Genomic DNA, 27,579 nt, shown 5'->3' with positions numbered 1-27,579 from the left:
GTGTGTTACTGAAGAGGAAGACATTCCAGTGAATAGAAGTTTTTCATGGTAGAAAAACATTACCCCAAGTATCGGAAATGATATTTTCTCAAATGGATGTTATTTCGTCAGTAAAGTAGTTGAGGATTTTTAGCTGAAGGAGAGTGAATCAATACTTTTTTCGGATAACATTGTTTTAGTACAAGATTGTAGTCATGCCTGCAGAATATTTTAATTGATTTAGTTTCATACAACTAAGGTCATAAGTAGGTCAGAAGATACTTTTATTAGCAGACAGATCCTGCTTTTCACGCATGGGGAAACCACTGTGGTGGTGTAGAGACCAAACTCTGGGAGGGGATGGGGAAGTGGCCGGACCAGTTGATGACATTGGGTGGGAAGCATGTGACATTAGTAGGATCTTAAACTATGAGGTTCAGAATTTTGCCTTTGTGTCATTGGGGTAAAAGGTCAACTGAGTTTGCATATGAGTGCAGTGCTTTCTATTGTAATATAATTTATATTTTTGTAAGGTTGTTGAGGCTTACTGTCAATTACACCAGTGGATGATGATCCAGGAATATAGGACGGTGTATCATCAAAGTGTAATACTTTGTTTTAAAGCAAACCTTTATTTTTCACAGGAGAAGGAGCAAGACGTTGCAGCCAAAATTGATGAGTTTATTGCAAAATTGGAAAAACTGAAAGAAGTCAATTCACCATTCACTTTGGTGAGTAGAGCTTGAAGTAATGTATGGAGTGCCCAGTTAAAATCATGTGCAACACTCCTAAGAGGTTATTGACATTAATAAAATCAGATTTTACAACTCTAAGTCAATTCCTGGATGAAGGAAAACGCAAAGGCAGTGATTCCTAGCGGTGCAGAGTAGGGTGTGGTATTTATTGCACTCATTAAAAACCAATACCACATGTTACTGGGTGTGGTAAATTCCTCCTATTCGGAGTTTCCCACTTTGGAATGAGCCATGACATGCCACTTTTAGAACAATTACACATAAACAGTTGACCACTAAATTGGGTACCTGAAAAGGAAGCACTCCGAAATGATCAATGTGTACTTCACCTTACCAAAAAACAGGTCTGCACATGCGTTGAAACATTTCTTTAAGTAGAATCAACAAGCCTGAACGTACCAATGATACTTTAAAGTCCATAACATGCAAACTGAATAAATGTGTCCCGTAACAAATTGTCGGAACTATTGTATTTTCTCTTATTTCTGATACATTGTTTAATGTTGCTGTTTTTCTGATGCAGTTTCTTTACGAATCTTGAGCTCTCGCTTATTGCTACAAAAAAAGAATAGAAATCAGTATAACTAGGTTGAAAAACAGAAAAAGATTAATCTTAAGTGATAAAAGTTAAAGACCCAACAAGGCTAGCGGAAGATACAAGGATTCAGACAGTTCCAAATGAAATTATTTTGTAACCAAGTGTTGGTATTCTGGCATGGTTATGTTATTTTAAGGGGATTTATATAGCGCACGATTACCCGAGGGTGTCCTGACGCTACCCATGGCGACACTATTCTCTAGACTGCAGTCTGGAGGTTGACGACTTTTGTTTTTTACCTCACCCAGATAATAGATGATCCTTCAGGAAACAGCTTTGTGGAAAATCCGTCCTTTCCTCGGAAGGACGAGGCCATGACTGTGACTCACTATAAACGAAACACAGAGCAGGACACCATGCTAGGCCTCGAGGTAAGCAGAGCTCTCTAAAGGTGACTCTTCCCACATGTTTGTCAGTGCATGGCCTCAATAGCCATTGGTTGAATTTGAACACCGAGGCTGATTTCAGGTTTGCAACTACTGCTTGAAACTGAGATGCTGATTACAGTATTGTTGCCAGGAAATGCTGCTGTTCTGTTTTATTTGTGGTCAAGGTGATTTTTTGTGTGTAAATGTTGATCCCAGAGACATTTGGTGTGACCACCCTGATCTTGTGCCTTTTTGTGTCCAGTAGACCATTCTCTAGTGGCTTGTTTGTAAACTGCTGCGGTGCTGTGTCGGTTCACCATACAGAAGTGATGAGAGGAGGTCCTTTTGAATGTTACTGGATAAAAATATACCATTACCTGAAGGTTTCTTAAGTGCCCTACATGTGGCTATGTATGAATGTGTTCTTTCCTACCACAATGCTTGGATCTAATTGTTAAATCATGTATTATTCACAGGATACTACATTAAGGCTTCAGGCTGTGCAGTTTAGAAGCTATAGTGGGCAGTACTATGGAAATTAAGGCTTCCTGCTGGGTGATGCAAGAGGTGCATTGGACAGTACTTAAGAAAAGCTGTGCAAACCACGGTGTGCACTTTGAATGCGACTTCGGCTGGATTTTTGGAGACTTTTTCTGAGGTTTTGGGGAATTATCAATCCGGCTATTGCATGAAGAAAGGGATGCAAAGTGGACGGGACCAAGATCTCGAATCCCTTTGTTACCCCAGCCACTTCTCTACGTTAAAGCAACCTTTTGCGCCAAAATCTAATGGGCTTGGTGGAATCTTTTCAAGGGCAAGACGTTGTTGCTGCGCTTGTTCTGATGTTAGAAGAAGTAATTACGAAACACATGCTGTTGGTGTTTCTACAGCCTGTCATCATTTTTAACATAGACAAAACATTTAAAATTGTAGGATGTTTAACTTTCTGGTTAGTTTTTAGGAACAGTGTAGCATTTAATGAGTCAACTCCAAATGTTTTTGTTTTTAGCCAGAGGACCATGAATCAGAACCAGAAGAAACTCCACCCGCCACTTTGGATGAATTGAGAAATGAGGTACTGATCACTTCCCATAATGTTTGACTCACGTTGGTCAGCTCTGATAGTCACCCTTTCTGGGCATTCAAGTGGTGCCTGCATGTGTAGGGGACTGGACAAAGGATATTTGCAATGGGTGAGGATGGGGAATATTACCTGGGAGCCCGGGCAGCTCTGCCTCTAGTTCTGGCAACACAGTGGCAATCTGTAGCAGAAATTATTTCTCATTACAATCTTAACCATAAATTGATGGGATTGCTGACTGTTTTCTATCTCTTTGTTTAGGTGTTGCAGTTTGGAACTAATTGCCCTGAATGCAATTCCCCAGCTAGTACCAATATGAAGTTAGTACGTATCCTTTGCGGTAATAGGATTAGAAACGTGTACAGAAGGCCTTATGCTATGCTAAATGACTAATACAAAGGATGAAATCTGCGTTGAAATGAAGACTACAGCTACAGGTCTGTGTTCTACAGCTGAAATGACCTTTAGATATGAAGCTCCAGCCAAGGTTTTGGGTCCTGTATTTCTATTGAATATTTCTCTGCTGGAAGGGATAGCTTGGGCAATGCCATTGCGGTTCTGTGGGGTTAATAGTAAGTTGTGGCTTATGCCCAGGATATACTGAAAGTGTTTTCGAGTGAATAGTAAGTAGGGCTATAAAGGGGCATGCTACAATATGTGAAGTGATAACGACAAATGTGCTTCTGGTAGACAGTGAACAGAAGTAGGACCCAGCTATTTTTTTCATTTTGACCAACCTGGAAGTTACATCTCATTAAAATGGGGAGGATGAGAGTAATTCTGGCTCAAGACTGTTTGATAGAAATTCTTTGTCGGTCTTTCCTGATCCTTTTTAAACCACTGAGTTATTGTGAAACTGTGGGACTTGCAGTGCCCAAGAGAGTAATTTCTCAAACTGCCCTTATTGTGTTATTTATGAAAACCATTGTCCTTTGTTTGATGTTAAACACCTGCCTTGCCATGTCCAGAGATACCTTCTGTTTGAATCTGTGCTTGTGTCTAAGTTATCTTGATATAACTTTATCAGAATTATACTTGTTTTGAAAGAATTGTACAGCTGCCCTCTTTGGTTTGCCCAAAGTCCACAATACAAGAGTGGTCCCCAAGTTTGAATACCTTTTTCAGCCTTGTTCTTCAATTAGTTGTATTGTTGAGATTCAGGAGCTGTTTCCTTAACTCTCCTTGCTGCAGAAATCCCACACTTCAAGGAGGTGATCATTATGGCAACAAACTGTGATACCTGTGGACATCGGACCAATGAGGTGAGTTGGGGAATCAGACCTTTAAGTCATTTAGTTTGCTTGGTTTGTTGTGCTGTCAGCATGGAAATTGGCCATAACTGGCTCTCGGAGGCACACTAAGCATTATCACAATAGTGGGGCGACATGGAACTACCAACATACAGATCATGAATTTGATGTCCTAGGCACAAGTGTGCATTATCCTCTTGCATTGCCCTATCAGATCACGGGGAATGTTTAGATTTCTAGGCTGGGTGTGTGGACCCGCCTGTTGGAACCAGGAAAGCCAGTATCACCTTTGCTATTCTGACATGAGGTCCCAAGTCCAATTATGAATTTGAATGTAAATGTATTTATTTTTCTGTCATTGGCCTTCAGTGTGACCTCATGCGATACCTATATGGTGTGGCCCATTATCCTTTGCACTGCCTGCTGGATCAATTTCCAGGGTTTCTGTTGTTCTTCTGCAGCTTTCGAGGCTCATCTTGTTGCTGTGCTGCATGTCTGATTCACATTGCATTCTTCTATTGTTTGTGCACTCCTCAAAAGTGGTGGTGGTGGTGGGTAAGTGGCACAGTGCTTTTGCAACATTGTTCTTTAATCCAAGTTTACTCCTTTTTTTTTTTTTCTTCTCTTAAACAAATGCTCTTAAGAGACTATATTTTCTTAGTGCAGTGTAACCATTTTAAGGATTACACCATACAACCTTGCATTCATACATACCGTTCATACATAGCTTTCACCACATTTCCTCTGTGTTACTAGTTGTTAAACCAGGTGTGACGTGGTTGTGCTAATTAGAGGATGTTCACCACTGCACAATGGATTGCTTGTCCTTGGTGCTTTGATTTTTACTAATAATTCTTTTGAGACAAGTTTGGCACTCCTACTGTTTCGAAATGCTTCTAGACATAGGAGCAGCCTATTATTTTGCAGTTTCAAGTTAGTGTCCAGCCTTCCCCTCTCATTGAAAAAGTCTAATAGAATCATGAGCGTGAGTGTTCTGAAGCCTAACCAAGATTGTGGTCTAAATCATAGAAAACCTAGGTGATCATTTCAGAGTTATTTCACAAATGAAAGATATTTGTACTGTGTGGACCTAGGAACATTGGATTTGGGATGCGGAGCGCTTCACGTGCAACAAGAAATGGCGAAATGCAATTGTAGTTACCAACCAGTACCAACAGGATTCATCTCTTTGGAAGGTTTTGAAAGTGGGTTTTGAGTTTTTGCCAAAAGGAGAGGAGGTTGATCTTGAGTTGGAGATTCTCTGGGACATTATAATTTGTTTTGTATAATTAATAACTTTTACTATACTTAACATTCACTAGAAAATGAGATAGTAGAGGTCTGAATAGCATGAAAGCTATTCATGAGCTATTGCAAAAATGTAACTGTATCTTCTGATGGATACTTCTACCTGCAGATTGCTTACCTGTAGAATAATTTCAAATGTCATACTGGATCAGGAAGCTTAAAAGCGGGAGTTTGGAGGGGGGGGGGGGGGGAGGAGAGAGAGGCACTGTCTTCGTATTGATGCTGTAAGTGATGTCTGGTGACACAACCCAAACTATTTCCTGAGTTTTAAGTTTTCATCACAGAAATGTAACTTAAATGATTGCAGTAAAATGTCCCTTTAGAAGCTCTTGGCGTCAAGCCATTTAGGGACTGTGAGGGACAGATGTTGATTACTGACCCACATTTCTGTTGTATTTGGTGCGTACAATTAGACCATGACTCCCGGTCACGGGAATCCTCCCTAAGTGTGCGCCCGAAGGCCATCAAAGATCGTGAAGCCAAATTGTTCAAGGCCCGGGACCATCATGACAGCCACAGCAGTCCATTGTCAAGGCCACTCTCCGGGTTACCGTCCACGCATTCTGTGGGAAGTCAGAGAAGCATAAAAACATACGTCCACAAAAGGTAAGTCTCCAAAACCCCTACATCATCCACAAAATCTTCATATTCAGAGCTGGAGTTGATCGTTGTGGAGCTGGCAGATCCTCCTCTGAGCAGCCCCGTGCCAGTATCTCCAAAGAACAGGGAACCATATTGATCACCTCCTGCACCACCTTTGGTGCTCTGGCTCCATCATTTCTAGCTTTCCCGGCATTGACACCATCTTAAACAGAGTTCCTAACAGGCTCGGACCTGGTGGTATTCCCGAATGCCATGTATGCTATTTTTGCCCGCACCACAATGCCATCCAGCACACCCCATGGTCCATGACACCTTATGGCCTGCCAAACTTTGCCTTTTGCCCTGATTCAAATGCCGTTCTGTTTGTCTTGCACTGGCTTCTCCATCTTTCTGTGCGGCACTCAACTATGCAATGCCTCAGCTATTCACACCACAGAATCCACTGATGCTGCTAACTCTGACACCGAACATGGACCCATTGGCGCCGCTTCCTTCTTTTCCTGAGACTATACATTGAAACATGTCCAGATGGGAGGCCCAGAAACTCTTAAAGCAAGAAGTGTCAGGCACTAGATCACAAACTTTTTGAATCGGACTCTGTTCCTTTGAGTGATTATGCCTATGACAATGATGGGGGAAATCAAATCTATGAGCTACCATGCCTTTCATCAGCCAGTAGACTGAACACCTCCTTCAGAGATGTAGTTGGAGCTCCCTATAGGGCCTCTCATTCCAGAAGTCATGTCCTTCCACTCAGTGGTTAAGAAAGCTTCTGCGGTGCTGGAGATGCAGCTCCGGATGGTAGATGTCAAAACGAATATCCTCAAGGTTCTCCTTCCAGCTTCATCGTTGTCAGAACCTCTGTTGCTTTTTAAATGAGGCCTTGCTGTCCCTGGTCATGGCATCCAGGGACAAGCCCACCTCACCATTCAGCAGTAGGTCTGGTGGCACGGCACTATCTTTTCTCTCTGCATATCCACTGACTGAAAGTTTGGTTACTGAAGCATCCTGCTCTTCTGGACAGTCAACCGGCACCTTCCCTTTTTGCTGAAATATAATCAAAACGCCCGGAAACGTGGAGAAAGGAAACCTTTTCAAGCGGGCAGCATGGCTCTCAAATCCCTCAATGCCACCTGTCTCTTTGCACAATGCAGTCATGCCTTATGGGATCTAGCCCAGCTGGTTAACCCTCCCCACCAACAACCTGGATGGCATGAGGACCCACTTCCATGTTGTTGTGGGACATGAATAAAGCATCTCGTTGCATCATAAAATCCAGACTGGACGCTGTAAACTCCATGTCGCATGCCATGGTTAACTCTGTCTCTTGAGATGAAATGCCTGGCTTCAAATCTCCTACTACTACTTGGATGTGCAGGCTAACTTGATAGCTCTCTCCTTCAATGGAGAAAATCTGTTTCGGGAGAGAGCTGACTTCGCTTTGGAACGGTGAGAGGCTTTAGCCTGACTGCTATAGCGGTCGACCTCGAAGCTGGGGAACCGGGTTAGAGTCTCGGCATGGACGCTCAACATCCTGTGATTCTGGGCAAATCACTTAATGTTCCTGGGCCTAACAAAATTAATGTGTCCATCTGTAACGCAACTGGTTCTCATGTAAAGTACTCTGATACCTTTGGGTCGAGTTCGCGCTATATCAAACCCCCCAATAAAGTAAGGCAACGCCCATCCTTGGGATTCCCAACAGCCTCAGCCAACTTGGCACTATCTCCAGTTACAGCACTTTTGGAGGTTTGCAAGAGGATTCATCTTCCCCCCCCCCCCCCCCCCCCCCGGGTTAATTATTGCAGCCCCAGAATATGCTGATCAAGCAATACAGGGGCAGAGCCAGAGGTAAGGGCTGCAAATCCCTCCAGCAATTTACCTCCTCCTCTTCCTCCCCTGCACTACCAGGAAAGCAGGTCTAGTTTGCTTCTCCGAGCCCTTGTGGAGCATGTGGGGCAGGGGCAGGGTGGGGGTGTTTCAAGCCAAGTCCTCCTTTCTGCCAGCCTGGAAGGCCATTACTTAGGACCATACACCCTACTCTTTCATCAGACGCCACATCTGATCCTCCCTTATCCTCTGGCCTTCTGCTAGACCATCTTTCCATCCTGCTGCTAGAAGTGGGAGCACTCCTCCTGAAGGGAGCTGTGGAGTTAGTGCTACAGCCAGAAATGGGACATGGATGTTACTGTCCATATTTCCTTTTTCCCAAGAGAGACACCGGTCCACTTCCGATGCTGGACCTCAAGGACTTGAATTTCTATCTAAGGAAGAAGTTCCAGATGATGACTCTAGTTCAGGTGGTGTTGACATTGGAAGCTGGAAACGTAATGGTGTCACTCGACCTACTGGACCCACATTTAGGTGGTATAGTCCCATCTGACGTACTTGCGCTTTGTAGAGCATTCTAAGAACCTCCAGTTTGTGGTACTCCCATTTGGTTAGTCATCGTCACCATGAGTCTTCACCAAGGTGACGGTGGGGGTTGCGGCCTATTGGACATGGCCTTTTAAGCAGGGTCACCACAGATTGTTTTGCCTTCCTTTGCTGAACCTGTTTTTTGTTGGAGTTTAGAACGCTGTGCACATTTCACCTGCTAACCAGTGATCGTGTTAGTGCTCAGCCTTGAAAACATGGTAAAATTGACCTAAACCTTAATGGCACATTTAATTTACTTGTAAGTCCGTAGTATATGGTAATACATGTACACTGGGCTTGTAAATGATCTGCTACTAGTAGGCAGCAGATTCATTGGGCCACCCACTATAGTAGCCTTTAAAACACGTTTCTGGCCTGCCACCAGGGCCGGCTCCTCCACTAATTCAGAGAAGGGTTGCCTCACTGCTCTGCCAGCAGTGTAAAAGGAAAACTAAAACGATAGTAACGTTATAGTTTTAGTTTTCCTTCCTGCTCGGTTGCGGGCTGGTTGGCCGGGCTGGCCAGTGCAGGGGACAGGGGAAGAGTGTAAAGCACACTCTAAAGTGCACATCACGGTTTGACCTGCCCAAGAGGGCCGGTCAAACAGTCATGTGCACTTTGCATGTTCCCACCAGGCTGTGTAATGCAGCTTGGTGGGGAAAATGCAAAGTCTCCAAGCTCTTGTCTGAGCGTCATTCCATGGTGCTCAGACCAATCACAACGCTGCTTAAGGCAGCTTGTAATTGGACAAGGGATTTTGGGAGCTTCCTGTTGCACCACAGAGGAGGCGGAGCAGAGGCAGCAGCACCCAGGTAAGTCAGTATATTTTTATTTGTTTTATTACCCCCTCCGCTTCCCACCACGCCCAACCACCCACACTTAGTAGCGGCCTCTACTGCCTGCCACAGCAGCCTGTACTTAAGTTTTAAACTGACATATAGACCTGGCAAAATAAACATTTTTGCCAGGCCTAAAATTCCTTTTTAATACTTATACGTCACCCTTGAGTTGGCCTCTAAAAGCTCTTAGGGTAGGGTGCATTGTATTAAAAAAGTAGGACATATGGGTATAATGTCCTGGCAGTGAAAAGTTCCTAAACTTGTTGTTCAGTGTTGTAGGGCTATCCTAAGTATCCCATAGACTAACACGGTAGTACCCCATTACACTTTATAAATGCTAATTTCAGTTTGAGACCAGATAGAGATGCTGTTTATACTGTAATGAATTGTAATTTAAAATCCTCTCTAATGGAAAAGTCAGATTTTAAGTTACTATTCTGAAAAGCCACTTTTTGAAATTTGGCAATTTTCTACCCTAATCAAATGTGCCTTTCTGCTAGTGTCCAGAGTCACAAGACTAAAAATGGTTCTCTTGTTGTGTTTGGTACATTGCTTCCTGACATTGAGTCAAAAGAAACCTAGGGGTGAGGAAAGTGAGTTTTCCTGACAGGATGGCTGGGGAGGTGCTTCACCCTGCACTGATTACACGTTAGAGGGGTCTGACTGCTACACACACAAAGGAACCTGATACCAGACCTGCCCTTGCCTTTGTCCCCTTAGACAGTTTGGAGCCAATGCAAGGGTAAGTGCATGAACTGACCACAACCTGTTTTGGGGGAATATCAGGGAATGCCCACCACACAAAGGCTGCTACCAGATATAAAAGTGGGACCTTCACATCCTCTCATCAGAATACTCCTGGACTTGTGGAAGATTCAGAATGACTGCCCTGCTGTCTGAGGAAGAGTGACTATGCTGCTTAGAGTAGAAATATTGCACCTGCTTGCCTTGAACCCATACTACCCAGAGTGACTCAAAGGGTCAGTTAACTGATCTGTGTGAGCTTCAAGGACACAACAAGCTTCCACAAGCTACAAATGCACAGCAGACCAGCACCAACTTGACATGTTTGGACCTGTGTGAGCCCTGCTGCTAGCCTCTACTGGAGTCCTGATCCCCAAGAGGTACCCTCCAGGTCCTGGACCCTTGGCTGGCATCAGTGTGAACTCCTCCTGAAGATAAGGTGGAGGTACAGACGTTGGGCTTCTCACCACCGCAAAGTAACCTCTTTGCTCCAAAAATCAACCAGCTGTAATGCAAAGTTCCAGCAGGACCTGCTCTTTGCTCTGACAGTGACCAGTAACGCAGGACTTGCACTTCACACTAAAAGTGACAGGATGCAGTGATTGCCACGCAAAGCTCCAGGGACTTTGCGCTACAGTGACAACTGTCCGCGCCGCTCGACCTGCTCTCGCACCAACAGTGACCTCTTCGCTTCCCCCGTCAACACCAACATTTTTGTTGTTCTGGTATCATTTTATCTATTAAATCTTGCTCTATCAAATTTGGTTTGAGATTTGTTTTGTTGTGTTTTCACTTTATTACTGTTTGAGTGCTGCATAAATACTTTACACAGTGCCTTGACTGCTTTGTGCCAAGCTGCCAGAGTGTTGAGCACAGGTAATTTTAGTGACTTTTGTGTTTCACCCTCACCAAGATTGTGTTTAATATTTGAGTGGGACTTCCACCCCTCTTTATTAATAGCCCAATTTCTTACAGTGCCCATCTCAGAAGGTCGGAATATCACAATCTTCCCATACCTGGCTGGCTGGCCAAAAGCTGGAACGTCAGTGGTGGTGACGCGTCCCCGTCAGCCAATAGTCTTGATAATGTTCTACCTGGACATTTCAGTCGACAGACCCAAATCTCACCTGGTGCCTTCTCCGCACCTCCAATTTATAGGGTCTGTACTGGAGGGCGCGCACGTTCCAGTTCTGAAGAGCCTATGTCTGCTGACTTCTTGGTTACGCATAGCTGTTGGAATATGGGAGCTATACAGTGGTGCCTCTGCACGCAGTGATTGCAGCATGGGACATACCTCTGATTATTGTAATCTCCCCAAGCACTGCAGCGGACGTAGTTTGGTGGGGGAACGAGGTGAATCTTTGCCGTGAATGGCCTTCACTCCCCTCACCTTGTGGCAAGGTAGTGACTGAAGCTTCTACCCTATACTGGGGTGGGAGAAGGGCTCATCAGGAGGACCTGGAGACCAGGGGACTTTGGTCTCCAGGGGAGCAGGTGATTTACATCAACCTGCTGGAACTGCAGCCAATTTGGCTGGTGCTCAAGGCCTTCCTCCCGTCCATCCAAGGTCGGTCCGTATAGATCTGATGGACAATACTACTGCAATTTGATATGTAAACAAACCATGGGGCGAAGGGTCTCCGCTCCTCTGCTTAGAAGCATTGAGGTGTGGTCTTGGGCAAACCATCAAGTGATATGGTTGACAGCCAGTCACCAGGCAGGTCCTCTGAATGTCAGAGCCAGCAGTCTGGGCCAGCGTCATCATGCTGACACTCCTACCAAAAGTTCCTCCGGACATCTTTGCCCTGTAGGGCACTACTCAAGTGGTTTTTTGGCCTTCTTGGAGAATGCTTAATGCTACCAGTTCTGTGCCCTCCTGCAGTGTCAGTTGTGGAGAGCTTTGGTTGGACGCATTTCAGTTGAGGTCGAACTTTCAGCTGCACTACACGTTTCCCACCCACACCCTTGATTCCTTAAATTTTGAAGAAAAATTTTCAAGACCCAAGCAAGTCTTTCTAATTGCCCCGGATTGGACCAGAAGTGTGTAGTATACAGCCCTTCAGTGCATCCCCCTTTGTCCACAGCTCGAGCTGCTATTCAGACCATACCTTCTCTCTCAGTTGGAGGGAATGGTGCTTCCACCTCAAGCTACGAATGCTCCAACTTCGTGTCTAGAGAGTAAGCAGGAACACATAAGCTCTTCATTTTTTTTTTTTAAACTAATTTTATTGAGTTATCCAAAGACATAGGCACATACACATACTCAAAGAAAGCTGCAAATAGACAGATTAAGTACAAACTTAGTGTGTTGAGTAGGATATTACAGTACCACAAGGCAGCACCAATCAACTGCAAGCAAAGAAGAAAGGAACTCCCGCCTACCATGGGGAAATGTAATCAAATTAGGGGGTAATCCCCGGCGCCTCTTTCACCATCTGGCAGTAGGAGTTAACGAAATCTATTAATAGGTATCTCTCCGATCAACTGCTGTAGCTTGGAACTCACCCAGCCCCCATCCCCCCTACCCCAACTAACCCCTCCTCCCACTCCCCCCTCCCCCCTTGGCATGCCGCTGAGCTAAGAGCAGATTCAGAGCTGAAGCCACTGGCAGGATAGTGATAGTCCACAGTTCATGCATTCCGAACCGCCAATGTCTGTGTGAGGGACAAGTATTCACCAAAGAGCATACCATCGTATCGGCGCCCTACTCCATGCATTATCAGTGCCACCCAGCCTTAAGTATCCGCTGCTGACTCCCCCCGGTCAGAAGAGCCGTCCGTATCTCCAGGCGGGTGTTTTACCAGCTCCACCAATGCAACCCACGCTAGCGCCATCTCCAGAGATTTGTCACTCCCAGTGCAGGCGGCCATAAGCAACCTACAGCTCCCCTCTGCCTCTGCCCATTTCACTAACTCCCTAGTCCATTGTGCTAAGTTGGGACCCGTCCTTGACTTCCAGTGGCTAGTAATCTCCCTCTGGGCCAAGACCAGCCCCAGGTCAATAAACTTGCTAGTGATTTTGGTCTTGGCAGTGTGTGGAAACCAATGTAACAAACAACAACTCGGCGTCAGCGCTACACCTCTTTCAGTTGTGGCCGCCAATCCAGACGTCACTCCCCGCCAGAACTCTCCCAGGAGCGGGCAATCCCAAAGCATGTGGAGGAACCCCGCCCCCTCCAGGCAGCACCGCGGGCACGCTGCAGAAACCCCGAAGTAGTCACTCACCTTGCCCGGGATGAGGTAAGCCCTATGTAGCACGTAAAAGTGGATTAACTGGAACCGGGCGTTCCCAGAACACTTCCAGGCCCGCTCTACTAATTCCCCCCCATGGCTTGTCCCCGATGGGCTCCCCCAAGTCCTTCTCCCACTTGAGACGTAGGGCCACCAGTGGCTTTCGCAGGCTGTGGGTAATCCGCCTGTAGAGACACGTGACCGCCTTGAACGTTCCCGCCGCAATTGCAACATATTGGCAGGCCAGCGAGGTCCGAGGTTCTGCCATCCCCTCCCGCCTGTGTCTCCTAATGGCTGCCGTCAGTGCGGCATGAAGCAGGAAATCCCCTCGCGGTATATCATGGCGCTCCACCAGGTCATTAAAAGGAAGGAGGGTGCCGTCTTCAAATAGGTCCCCTACCGCAAGTATCCCCGTCTCCTCCCAGTCCCGTAGTCTACCCCAGTCACCTCCGTGTGGTAGGGCCTCACACACCACCAGCGGGATCTCCGGAGCTCAGGGGGTACGCATGCCCGAGCGCCTGGCCAAACGGTTCCAGCACTTGCGCACCACCTGTAAGTCAGTCGGGAGCTCCCTATTCCTTATGGGTAAGCACAGCAGTACCCGGGATAGAAGCGCCAAGGGAGGGTCCGGCCCATCAGACTCTTCTCGATGTCTAAGTCTGCCCGCCATCCACTTAGTGAACCACTGGAACTGCGCTGCGTGATAATGCGCCTCTAGATCCGGCAAGGCACATCCCCCCCCCCTCCGCCCTGGGGCGCTGCATGGTGATCAGGGCCACCCTCCGACGCCCCGCACCCCATAAGAATCCCGTGAGCAATGTGTTGAGCTGCGCGAACACCTGTGTTGGGACCCAGATCGGAAGCGTCCCAAAAAAAATAGAGGAGTCTGGGTAGTGTGACCATTTTTACCAAGGCAACCCTGCCCGCTACCGATAGCGGAAGCTGTCCCCAAAACTCAAAACAGGCCTTAACCTTGCGTATAGCCCGCCCTATGTTACCCTCCAGCATGTCATTAGGGTTGTGATAGATCTGGACTCCAAGGTAAGGCAAGCAGCGAGCCTCCCACGGGACCCCCTCCACCGGCTGCGTATCATCCCTGCCTGGGCGAGTCGGGAAAAGACAGGACTTGAACCAGTTCACACGAAGCCCTGCGGCCTCTCCCAAAGAGTGCAACAGTCCCTTGGCTCCCCGGAGGGCCTCCTCCGAGTCGGCCAGAAAAAGTAGTAAATCATCGGCATACAGCGCTATGTGGTGCATTTGTCCCTCCACTACCACCCCGGGTAGTGCCGTCCCGATTGTGCCCGAACAGCCATGGGCTCCATTGCCAGAGCAAAGAGCAGAGGTGACAGTGGGCATCCCTGCCTCGTCCCCCTACCCACTGTGCAAGCAATCAGCCCCCCCGTTCGGACCCTGGCAGTAGAGTTATTATACAAGATTGCACATAAGCTCTTTTCATATGCCATCACAGGTTGTCAGCGTAATCCTGTCAGCTCGTCGCCCCTTTACTAAATCTATTTACTCTGCGAGATGGAAATCTTTGTTTCATAGTGCGCAGACAACAACGTAGACCCTCTTCGGGATTGTCTGTTTCAGATACTACAGTTTGCACTTTCTCTCAAGTGGTGTGCGATTGGCACTGTAAAATATTTAGCTGCGTTGTTGATGTTACAATGTCTCCCTGACCAGCCTGCCCTGTTTAAATCCCTTATTGTGGTGTTTTTACTCAAGGGATTGACTAAATTGTACCTTCCAACTCCCTTTGTCGTGCCCTAGTGGAGCCTTAGTCTTGTTTTTGATATTTTTAATGGGGTCTCTGTTTGGAGCCTCTTCAGAGTTGCCAGTCTCCCATGTTAACCCTCAAAGCAGTATTTTTGGTGGCCATCACCTTGGGAGATGATTCAGTGGGTTACAGGCCTGCTATTCACCTTATTTTTCTCTAAAAAATGGGTGTTGAGAATGAGACTACTTTTCTGTCTAAAGTAGTGACTACCTTTCATTTAGGCCAGACAATCCCTCTCCCAACCTTCTTTTCCCCACCCCACCCTACAAAGGAGCTTCATAGGCTGGTTCCTAAGCAAGCGTCTGCTTTTACCTAGCCATACTAATGAAATAATAAAATACCAGTATTTGTAAAGCGCACAGCTACCTCCGAAGTGGTGTCCCGGCGCTGGGGGCCGTCGGGAAGATTAAGCGAGCTAATGCCCAGAGTCACATGGTGCTGGGCTAACTTGCCGCCGGCACCAGGGATGGAACCCTGAACCCTGTAGTCCGGAGTCAGTCACCCTGGCCGCTGCGCCACATCTCTTCCACAAGAAATGGGACTGCGCGACCAGCACTTCGAGTACTGTGGTTTCCAGCAAGGCAAAGCGGACACTGTCAAGATGGACCATTCTCTGCATCAAGACACATTGTTCAAGAAAGAACTCCCAGAAGGAGTTGGGGCTCATTCCACCAAGGCAAAATCATCAACTTATACCCTTGCCAGAGGGGTTCCAGTTTAAAAATCTGCAAAGCAGCTACGTGGGCATCCCCATACACTTTTGCCAAGCTGGATTCCGGAGTACATAGGGATGGCCACTTGCCAGTTCTGTTCTGCAGGACTTTCTCATTTAACCATCCTTCAACCCTCCTTCAATGGTGTACTGCTGGTGAGGAATCTGCAGGTGGAAGTATGCATCAGAGGGAAGTTACTTGTCTGCCATGATGATACTCTTTCTACCTGTAAATTTCTCGTTCATCCCATCTGCCTCCCCATTTGATAGCATCAGAATAATCTTTATTCAGTAAAAATAACATTAAAAAATGCTCAATATAAAAACATTGCAGTGTTTGGGCCTGTAAAAATGAGCAGCGAGCAATACACAATATAAAATCATCATCACAAGACATCGGGGTATTGAGTCATATTAAAACAATATATCCACATAAAATCTCAATCATAGAAAACACCATCTCTAACAAATGACGCATAAAAATGGCCAACTCAAATCCGCTAGTAGTGAATGTCTTTAGACCCAACTATTCCACCCATAGTCAGGTTAAAAAATGCATTGTGCAAAAGTGACTGAAAGAAAGAGGAAAGAGATCATCTTATCGTAATCTTCGCCCGGCCATTCCATCATAACAAATCTTGTGCAGATCTATGCATTTAAAATAACTAGATAGCACAATGATCAAAGTAAGAAGTACATTGTGCAAAAGAGAGTGAAGGGATAAAGAGAGAGCTCCAAGATACTATTTCCCCACTCGGGTCCTCAATCTCATGGCAGTGTAAATAAATGTATAGATCATCAGACATATATATTCAGTTTGTAAAAGTTGTAGGTAAAACAGGGCAGGTCTGCATCTCCTAATATTAACACATCTTAACTGGATTAGAAGTGTATTCCTAGGCAAATTGTACAGCTTACAAAAAAACAGAAAGGGCAGCATAGGCTCACAGGGGCACAATTGAAGGGTAGAGTCGGAGTGGGCATCCGTTTGATGGATATGTTATAGGGAATGTTCAATAAGGTTCCATTAGGTTTGGAACTTTACTACTTGCTGTTTAAGCCAGTCCATCCTTTCGCTTTGAAGGCTTGGAAACATGTATGGAAAGTGATGTTGCACCATGGTGGGCACTATATGGTTTTGGTGACATCACCTGACTTCATTTCTGGCATTGATGCCAAGCCTGCATCTACCTACCAGCTATCCCACAGTCCTGAAGATCTCAGATAAGGAAAGCGTCTAAGGAAATGGTTATAGCTATAACACCAGGGTTTTGTACTACAAAACTTTACCACACCTGGAAAAGCATATGACAACCCGCTTTAATTTATTTGGTTGGGTCTTTGTAATCACTATCTTGTAAGAGGACAGGATAGCACCTTTAGTCATAAGACTGGTAAACACCTAGAGTAATGTTCAGGCTTTTGTTCAATAGTTTTATTCAATGTGGATGCTAATATCTTTATTAAGATTCTGACAGATTGGTTAAGCTGAGGCCTTACGTGATTGAAGCCGACAAAGTGGGTTTTCTAAAAAGGCAGACAGAGTGGTGATGTATGACTAGGGGCACACTTCATTGAAAAGGTATCCTGTAAAAAAAATTCCTGACCATCCTACTGAGCTTTGATGCTAAAAAGGCACTTGATAGTGAGTTTGCAGTATCTGACAGAGGTCTTAAGAGAGATCGTGTTTAGCATGAAGATGAGGGGCGGATCCTGGCAAATTACAGGGCTCCAGAAGCCTGTATTCACCATAGTAGCCCAACACTGTGCTCTTTTAATCTTCTGAGGGAACAATGCAATGATGTTCATTCTTCCATCTTCTCTTTGATGTAGCGGTATAATCACTAGTAATTTAAATATGTCAGCAGGAGACAATTCATGGATTTGTATTTGGTCGTGAACAATATAAGGTCTGCACTTTCGCAGAGGATATCTTATTGACTTTGACAAATCCAGATATCTCCCTGCCATGGTAGCTGAGGCTTTGAGGAATTTGATACTCTATCAAGTTTAAAGTTATCCCTATAAAGTTGGAGATGCTGAACCTACCCATCACAATTATTGCGATGCATTAAATTAGCTCCTTATTCCCATTTGGTTAGGCTATAACCTCAATCAAATTCCTATGTTTACATTTAACCAATAATCTACAGTGGTGGAGTACGGCAATTTGATCAGAGCTAAAGAAACAACTGAAAGAGATCTGGCAAAGTGGAAATCGCTATGTATTTCATGGCTGGGACAGTACCATAATTGAAACTAATGGTCAACATCACACCTTATACCCTTTTCACTATCTCTGTAGACATCCCTTAAAGGGAAGTAAAGGATCTGCAGGTGGACTTGATGTAATTTGTTAGGGCAGGTAAAAGACGTAAGATAAGTGTGAATATCTTAGAATCTACTAGACTGAAGGGTGGGTTAGTTTGCCCCTATGTCTTGCCCTACTACAGAGTAATTCACCCGATTGTGGTCATCGAATGGACCACAAGGAAACTGAAAAAAATTATTTCTTTGGATAGGGCATTCACAGGACGACCACTATGAGAGCGGATCGGGACACTTGGAATAGAGTCTCAAACAGCCACTTTCACCACATTGCCTCCCCTAACAATGAATGAAAATCCAGAACTTTGCTGCTCCGGAGAGAGCTACACTACTGTATCTTTAACTAAGACATTGGCTCATGCAGCCACAAATAAACCGCCGCGATTTGAGACCTAATGTCCATTGGAAAAAAAATATATATATCCATATCCATAATGCACAAAAGTATTTCCCATGGGGAGTCAGGATATATAATACTATGCCACTGGAAGATGACCCAAGAAATACTACATCATATTTACCCAACAACCTTTAAAAATATGCTGGAGATGGAAAAATAGAGGCTCAATGCTACATGTGATGGGACTGCCCTTTTTCTCAGAATCTTTTGAAAAGAGGTACCTTGTTACATCATAAGGGGCGTTGGTATTCGAGATTCCCGCTGACCCTGGCATGACACTTTTTGGTATACAAGCAGTCCATCTTTATTTGGTTGCATCAACTATAAAAGTTACAAACCATACATCAACAATCTTTAAACACATGCTAGAATACAGCAAAAATGTTCAAATGGTAATGGATTAAAATTCCTCATCAAAAGCACATTTATAAATGATGAGTGAACTAACTATTAATGCTGACAAGTATACATCAACAAAGTGATTAAAGGCCTTTCATGGATTTTCTACACTTAACTAGTGATTTAGAAAAGGAGCAAACTCCTAAAACAAACATCTAAGCTATTGAGTTGCTAAAATACAATAAGGCTTCATTACGCTTCCTAAAACCTAAACATTTTAAAATCTGTTTGAGAAAGAGGATAATATATAACCTATAAAATGTATACACAAAGTGCAGCAGATATTGTGCAGAGGCCCCATTACAAGGGCAGGAGGGTGTACTAGTTCCCCAAAGATAAGCATCTCCTTAAACACTGCAATCTCCATGCGGTACCTGCCCTGAAACGAAACAGAAGAGATCTTTCCCAACTGTTGTGTTTCAGGGCAAGATAGGACACTGGCTCTGAAGATGCTATGGTCACAAGTTAGTCTTTCACAGAACATTCAAGAAATTATTGATCACATCGTTGGTTTAAGAAGAGTTCTCTTAATTTGCCTTTAACCAATAGTTTATCTGAACTAACTATGTTGTGTAGTGCAGAAAATAAATCCGGCAGACCTATTTCAGTCCTGTATACATAGTTCAACAAGGGGAATAAAGAGGCCCCTATAAAGTTGAAGGCAATCTAGAATAACCTTCCTGTTAAAACCAGTGTCGGATTTGGCCCAAACACCAACCTATAACCGATTATGTTTCGGACAGAATTAGGTTGGCACCTTTACGAAGTTCATCTCGGAGTGTAGAATAAAATGGGAGCTAGCCAGAGGGAGACCTAGAAGACACCTACACATACGATGATTTGCATTGCTCTCAAGAGCAGATGTATTATGGTATCCCCAAAGAGACTCCGAATTGCCCCAGCATCCCTACTAAGTTTCATACATGAAATATTCATCTGGGGCTGCCACGACCCTCCCAAGCTATAAGTGTCTTCAAGGTAGCAAAAGTTATTCATACAACTCTGGGCCTGACCCCTAACTGTCGTAGATGCCATAGTTCTTCCCTAGGCCGCACACCAATATGTCCGACTTTCCAAAATTTGTTGCCAAATCGAGCATTCCCATATATGAAACAAATGTTTCAACCAAACTATGAAAGGCTTGGAGTTCTAGCCAGCAGAACAGTGTTGTCGGTGTAAAGTAGCGCCGGTACCGGAATGTTAGCAATTTTTGGCGTGTCGTTTGTAACTGTATTCAAATGGGGGCATAGGTTATTGACATGTAAAATAAACAGGAGGGGAGCCAAAATACACTCTTGATGCACTCCTCGAGCCAATGAAAAGGTATTGGTGGTTTCACCCGCAGCACCATACCGCACTGGGGTGATAAATTCTCATGCAAAATCTGTAGGAAGTTTACGATGTAGTCTTCTACACCCATATCCAACAACTTCAAACGCAGCTTAGGCCTGTTAACGGAATCAAAAGCTGCATAAAAAATCCATGAATGCCATTTACAAAGGGCAGTGCTTGGCAGACGTATATTTACCCAAGATCAACTGTACATTTAAATATTGTCCCACTGTATCTTTTCCTGGACAAAAACCATATTGAAAGAGGATAATATTTTGGCAAGTCCAGTCTCTAATTCGCTAGAAAGTTACCCTGCATATGACCTTTAATGTGCTGTCGATGAGAGAAATCGAACGATAGTATATATGCAGGTTCCTAGCCCCTTTTTAAAGATAGGGACAATGGTCGAAAGTGTCCATGACATTGGTATCTTATGGCAAAAGGAGTTGTTGAATAAAGTTACAAACAAGGTGCCCCATGGATCAATCTTAAATTAAATAAGGTCCATTAGGAACCTGTCTGGCCCTGGCGCTTTACCACCAGGGCTTTGGGGGATGCAATCCTCAACTTCTGGGAATGTAATTTGCAAGGGTGGTGCTTCGCGCAGCCTGTCACTCAGTAAGCTAGTTAATGATGTATCTTCAGCTATTTGGTACATAGAGGTGAAATGTGCTACCCAAGCGAAACCAGTTATGTTACATGTCAACAGAGGGTTAACCGGTATATCTCTCATTTGGATATTGTTTACTGTTTCTCAAAAAGCTTTACTACTGCTTCCTGAAGTTGCCTGCTCAAGTTGGTCACAATCTTTAAGTAGGAAATGCCTCCTACACCTTAGGGTAAGTTAGTAGGATTTACTCACCTCTCGAACTTCCTCAGGGTCCCTGGGATTCGAGGCTGAACCCTTTTCAAATGGCAGTTCGCCACTGAACATAAACCATCTTGGACATTTAGGGGTTGGTGTGATTGGTTTCATCATGTGCCTCTTAATACTAACACATAAGGAAGTATAATGATCTGAGCGAGCTTCTTCACTGCCCTCAGCCAAACACCCCAAGAAAAGGGACGGGTGATTTTTCACCAAAAGGTAAAGTGTTGTACTGGGTTCCTTGAGACACCAATTCAGTCTCAAACCATTACTAGAATGCTAAGAGATCTCGATTAAAGCTGCCGGGGATATTGTCTTCCTAACCGGAAAATAGCCGATGGCCTAAAGGGCATTGTGACCCCCGCCCTCCTCCCCCCCCATCGGGTCTTTGCTACCGTGGTCTGGCTTCCCCATGGGCGAAAACATTTTGTTACAAAGATATAGTCTATCTGTAAGTTGGTATAGTTGGGCTGTCCTATTCCAAACTGCCGAAGTCCAACAGATCAAATTCCACTAGGTAAAGACTCCGCTCTACCCCTCCGCATTTGTAGACTGAGGAGTCTATGACAAGACCTTTGGTACCCAAATGCTCAGAATTAATAAGTTTAGTATTAAAATCTGCACAAATGATTAATTTTGGCTGTACTACAGATGTTGATTGAAGTCTGCTTTAAAATATGAATAACTCCTTAAAATAACGTACAGGTATTATTGGTAAAATTGTTATAAAATGTATTAAAAAATGGCAAAGACACAAATTATACTTGATACACAAAACTTGAAACGTCAAACAGCTAGAGTCAATCATGGTCACCTTTACATTAAGGTTTGACTGGAACCAGACCAAGCGACCTCCCCTAGTTATGTCCCGAATAGCTGATACAGCTGAACAAGAGTAACAAGCGAGTCCAGAGCAAGAATGTGGAGAGGTGGCTCATGTGTCCTGAAAGGCAATAATATTGTAGGTAACAATAATATTGAATCAGTCGGGGTCTGTTTTCTTCCATTTTAAGCCTGCTACATTCAAGCTCAAAAAGGAAAGAGGGCCCCTCTTGCCATTAATTTCCACTGAGCTGGACCTGTATAAAGTAGCTGACCCGTTGTTGAGCGCTGTTAAAAACGGAAAGAGCGGATTCGCTGATGGTCAGTCAACATCGGATAGAACCTCAAAACGATTAACCGGTACCAAGAACAGATCCCTTGGTTGCTTCAAATAGGAACTTGACAGCTCCTGCAGTGCAGCCAAATTATCAGGACGGTGGTTGCGAAAGATTTTGGGGCCACCCTCGCTGGACTTGGATGCTAGATGGATTGAATTTGGAGCTAAGACCTGGTGAGGCTTGTAAAACTAGCCAAGAGGTACCAGCTAGATGACGCTCGTCACATGCAAGGGGTTTGATTTGTCAAACAAAAGCCTTTAGACGAGTTGCGGGGATCCGAAGTCAATAATACCGCATTCACCTGTGGCTTCCACAAGCCCAGCCTCTGTGGCCTGCTAACCATTGTAGAACCTTATTTACTAGCTGTGCATGAGACTCCAACTGATTTTCCTATAAGGAAGGCACTCCGGTAAGAACAGCAACATATACAGGCAATATGCAGGAGGGAGGTTGATAAAGTGCTAGCCACGGGGTACTTTTAGTACTATCTCCATTCCTGTTAGCCTGTACTTGCTGATCTGTTGTTGACCCAGTTGATTATGTTGACCTTGTGTACACCTCCCCCCTCCAACTTGGGGGACCTACTTGGCTATAAGTTAGTTAGTATGTGTGGAAATACAGATTGGCCCCTGTGATGGCACAGCCATCTGAGATCTGGATTCCGAAGCACCCCTCGTCGCTCCCCCTTGACTTTGGCAGATCATGGACGGCCTGCCTACCAACATATGGTGAACATCCTTAAGGACTCCCACATCTTTACACGCTCTTCTGCGGACTGGTGGGGCTCAGACCAGCAAGCTGGGTTTAAATAGTTTCCAGTGTACTATGGAAACTAGCTCGGTCTGCATCAAATCTTTAAGACTAGAACTAAAAGCGTAAGAAGGAGCTCGCTCTGAGGCTCACAAGTTCCTGCACCAGCCTCATTCAGACTTCACAGCCAACTTGGGGTGAAGCACTTCTGTTTTTATGGAGCCCACCTCCAGAGGGTCCTCTCAGGAACAGGGGACGACAACACCAAGGTTGAGGGAACTTAATTCACAGCAGCAGATAAGTCGGGTACAGCACCCAAGTTCAGTGAGAGCCTTCTCTCAGTAAGAGCGATTTCCGTGCTGAATATCCCTCAGCCCGTTCTAACATCCTGTCTTAGGAGGTACTCTTGGTGGGACGGACAGGTGGGCCATTAGTAGTTTTCTTTTTCCCCAACCTAGTCGGCAACAGTGCCTCGATTGTAGTACCCTGAATGTGAAAAGCGCTTCACCTTCTTCGGTGTTACGATATGGGTTCCGGAGTAGCGTGATACTGGCCAAAAAATCACTTTGATGGCTCGTCAGGGGTAGTAAGCGCTATATAAATGCAATTACAATACGAAAAATATCTGGGGGCTGGCTGAGAGAAAATGTGCAGGTATCTTTCGTGGGTACAAGTCTGATCAAAAGGGGGGGGGGGGGGGGGGGGGAGTCCGGCTCAGCCTCCTCCAGGCTCTGAAAAGTGTAGACAAGTCCACTCTTGGCACGGTCTTCGCCCAGGCACGACCTGCACAGCAGCTTTGCGCTTTTGTAGCACATGGGGAGGCCCAGCACAGTCCAAAAAGCCCTATACTGCAGGATGGCACTGTGCGAATAAATCACACTGTACAGAGCTTTCATGTGGAAGATGTTGCTGCGGCTAGATGGTAAGTGTTGTATTGGAATTGCAAAGTGCCCCTGGAGATAGCATAGTGGTTTGGGAAGCTTTGATAACTTATCCTCTGTGAAAATCTGTTGCATGACCTTAACCATACGAAAAGAAATTCTCCAATCTTGAAGCTAGTCAATTACTAGAAGACCGTTGCGAATGAATAAGGGCATAAACAGTGTAGGCGAGGATTATAGGGCCCACTTACATCATGAGTGCTGTGAATGGTAGGTAGGGTTGCACTTGAAGGTCTAAAAGGTGACTAAGTAAGGGGGAATTCAATATGTGAAAATGTGTTTTCCTTCTGTTATTGTTTTCTCTCCTATTTTATGTAAAACTACGGAAAAAGCTTAATTTACGAATTTGAGTAAAGAAATGTATTTCAATTAGTAAACCTTGGTTGTTATTAAATTGAGACACATCATTCAGTCTGAAAAAGTTGTTCTTGCCATGGCTTGATCTCGTTCCAGTACCCGACTATCAAACGTTTCACTGTTCTGACCTAGTATATTTCTTTGCTATCATCTTTTCTGCCTAGGTGAAGTCAGGAGGTGCCATTGAGGCACGTGGCACCAAAATAACCTTACGTATTACAGACTCTTCGGATATGACTCGAGATTTGTTAAAGGTAAGAGCTGAATAGCCAGTATTTGGGAGATTACCATGTAAATATTTTATTTTTATCTTGATTGGTAGATGTGTGGTTGAGTCATGGTTATATTATTATTCTTGGATTTTGACGTCTTGTATATTTAAATCCAAAACCTAATATTTTTGGAATATACCAACTGAGTCTCTACTAACGACCATGGTACCCAAAATTACCTGCTACTACAGCGTGACAAGACTGAAAATAGACTACAGATGATTTTTCATCACATTCTCAATGTCTACGGTTTTGGATTTAAAAGGGGGATAACAACTTGCCACATCACATGATGCATATGATTAAGACTAAGGAGGGTAGAAACGTGTGATGCACAAAACTCTCTGCTAATTAAATAATTTTTTATGCTACTTACCGGCTGGTGGGCTCTCTTTATCAAGCGGTGTTTTCTCTTTGGAATATATCGGTGAGATGCCTGCTTACGAGCGCTGATCCGCCAGGAAGGGCGTTCTTTTAGCATTTTGTGTGTGTGTATATATATATAGAGAGAGATATATCACACACAGAGTACCTCAGGTAGAAAATTATATGGTACAGATGGCAGAAAAAAACGAATTGATGCAGCATATTACTCAATTCATTGTTAATTTTTCCTTCATTAACAACAAATCAGTTCATTCATATTGCAATGTAGTTATCGCACAGAAAGAACATTAACTTTTAGGTTAAATGCATATCAAACCTCTAAAGGTGAAATGCGTGAGCGCTGCCATCGGTGATTGATGCTCTTTCTTCTTTTGTAAAAATCTGCTTTTGTTGTTATGCTCACTGAGGCACAAAGTGCCAGTTTACACTTTCATAAATGTATGACTCCTTCTTCTATATTTAACTGCAAGACCCTCCTGCATATGTGCCTAAAGCATGCAGAAGCAAAGGCTTCCTGGGGCTGAATAAGAATATTAAAAGGGTGCTGAGGCAAAACTGTGCTATCTGTGTGCATAGCTGCCGCCTTAGCAGGCGCAAGGCAAGGCTTGAGAAAGGAAAATTGTGTGTGCCTTTCAGTGTATCTTGTGAACACTATCTAGAAAATGTCTACGGTCTCTGTGTTTTTCTATAGTTTGTGCTGTAGGAATTGCCTGCTAAGCCTGCATGTAAAGTCATTCTGGCTGGGAGTATCTCCAGCTGCGTGTGAACGTACAGTGCAAATAAGTTGAATGAAAGGACAACTGATGCTTTATGAAAGTACATTAGCACCTTATTGAAGGGCAAGGCTGTGGGCATATCGGTGGAAAATGTCTTCTAATCTTCAATTCGTTGAGTAGGAGGCACACAAAAATGCCTGGAATCGGATGTTGTTCTTGAAAAGAATTGCTTTTCCTGTGCCTTAAGACTTAAACTTAGCAGGCGATCCCATTTATTCATAAGCTTTGCAAGAAGTTATTTTTAATCTGCTGTCAACCATCTTCCTCAAAACGTATTTCAATCAAAACTCTGCATTAATTCTGTTGGTTAATTATTATTTTTGATTTGTTGAGGTGAACATGGACAAGCGCAAATCATGAGCAGACCTTTCTCTGTTACTATGCTGCTTCACAGCAGAGATAACATTGGTATCTGTCTGTGGTGGACTTCAAGGTTTCCAACTGCTCCAGTGAGATGTCTTTATTGAACTACCAGCAGACACTGGCTTTGGACCCATGATGATGAGGTTTTAGCTCTACAGACTGGGAAAAAAGAGTCCTCGTTACATTAATTTCTTTGGGGTTTGGGATCACGTTCTTTGCATTAGGGGCTTGATACAGCTGTGGATTTGTTTGCATCTAAAATCTGTAATGTTTCGTACCAAGATATTGCATACCTGGGCTGAATTCTTTTTTACTTTACCCTACAAAAAGATGTTATTTATAAACTATATTTTTTGCATATCAATTTTTGAGTGGTTAGCACTAGCTTTATCCCTGCAGTATAGATTTGAGTTGTTTTCTCAAAATTCACTAAAATCTTGTGCTTTAAAATAAGATATTGAAAGACTACTCCAAAGAAAATAGTGTTTCCAATGTGGACTTGAGAGAAAAATAGGTGTTTTGTCTTTGGCCTTATAGATTGTCCTGTTTGGTTCCTCCTATATTTAAGAGCCCACGTACATTCACTTTGCCACAAACCACAGCTGTAAGACTGATGTTTCCTCTTAAAGCACTTTGAGCCAACAAAAATTGACTATGTTGTCTTCAACAGATCAAACATGCCTTGGTTATGTAATCTTTGTGCTATATGGCCCAACTCTCCATCCCACTATGTCACTGTTGCTTTAGAAATTTCTCTGATGTTTATACTTTTGCTCCTAACAGTCAGAGACATGCAACATCTACATTCCGGAGCTGGAGTTCGAGCTGGGCATGGGTGCTCTTGGCGGGAAGTTCACCACTGTGGAAGGACTACTGAAAGATATCCGAGAACTGGTAAGGGAGCATCTGGTTATACCATCTAGGGCCTGGAACATGCATATTGTTCACTGATTCTTTGAAGATCCTTTGCTCAGCCACACAAGTGGAAGTGAGAAAATATTGTTCCAGGTTCTGCCATGGAAAGAAGGGCTACTACAAACACTCTGAATTAGTATGCAGCCTTGCACAGTTCTACCCATTGATTGTAAGCATAAGCTTAAATATATCCCCAAATTGTAAGGTTAACCAGCTAGTCTCCACTGTGGAGTCATTTCGGCACTTTGTGAAATCGTTCGATCATAAAACTGCACTTATTTGCAACTTGAGAGCCATCCTTCCACTTCTTAATCAATCAGTTGTCTTGTAAAGCGTGACGATCTCCCGTAAGGGTCTCAAGGCGCAGCCCGGATGGGGAGGGGGGTAGGGGGTGGTCACACCCATTTATCTTTTCTACTTTTTTCCCCCCCATGATTTGTCCATGCTATTCGCCACAGAATTTCTCGTTACTGGGTGGTTAGAACTACTGTTTGAAACTATGCACCGCATCACACTTGAAACTAACCCCATTTCACTTAAAATCTCTATGCTAACCAGATGACAGCAAGAGTCTTCATTCATTCTTTGAGCCGCCCACCTTAGCTGCCACTAAGCTTGAGCCAATTTATTCAGAATAAATATACTTTTTGTAACACCATATTAACG

The 27,579-nt window shown here is 44.3% G+C and overlaps 1 protein-coding gene across 1 annotated transcript in view; it reads left to right on the top strand.

The window, feature by feature from the left end:
* The window catches only part of ZPR1 (ZPR1 zinc finger), a 48,993-nt gene that overhangs the window by 16,846 nt on the left and 4,568 nt on the right, over positions 1-27,579 (top strand). Inside the window, exons 5-11 of the mRNA XM_085645722.1 lie at positions 624-710; positions 1,581-1,703; positions 2,710-2,775; positions 3,043-3,109; positions 3,973-4,043; positions 24,365-24,454; positions 26,782-26,892. Of these exons, the coding sequence (XP_085501848.1) occupies positions 624-710; positions 1,581-1,703; positions 2,710-2,775; positions 3,043-3,109; positions 3,973-4,043; positions 24,365-24,454; positions 26,782-26,892 (615 nt within the window). The remainder of the gene's footprint in view (positions 1-623; positions 711-1,580; positions 1,704-2,709; positions 2,776-3,042; positions 3,110-3,972; positions 4,044-24,364; positions 24,455-26,781; positions 26,893-27,579) is intronic.

The sequence above is a fragment of the Triturus cristatus genome, chromosome 3_1 (assembly GCF_964204655.1).
Source record: "Triturus cristatus chromosome 3_1, aTriCri1.1, whole genome shotgun sequence".
NCBI classification, from domain to species: Eukaryota; Metazoa; Chordata; class Amphibia; order Caudata; family Salamandridae; genus Triturus; species Triturus cristatus.
The sequence above is the reverse complement of the archived record's forward strand: the minus strand, read 5'-3'. Positions and strand labels throughout refer to the sequence as shown.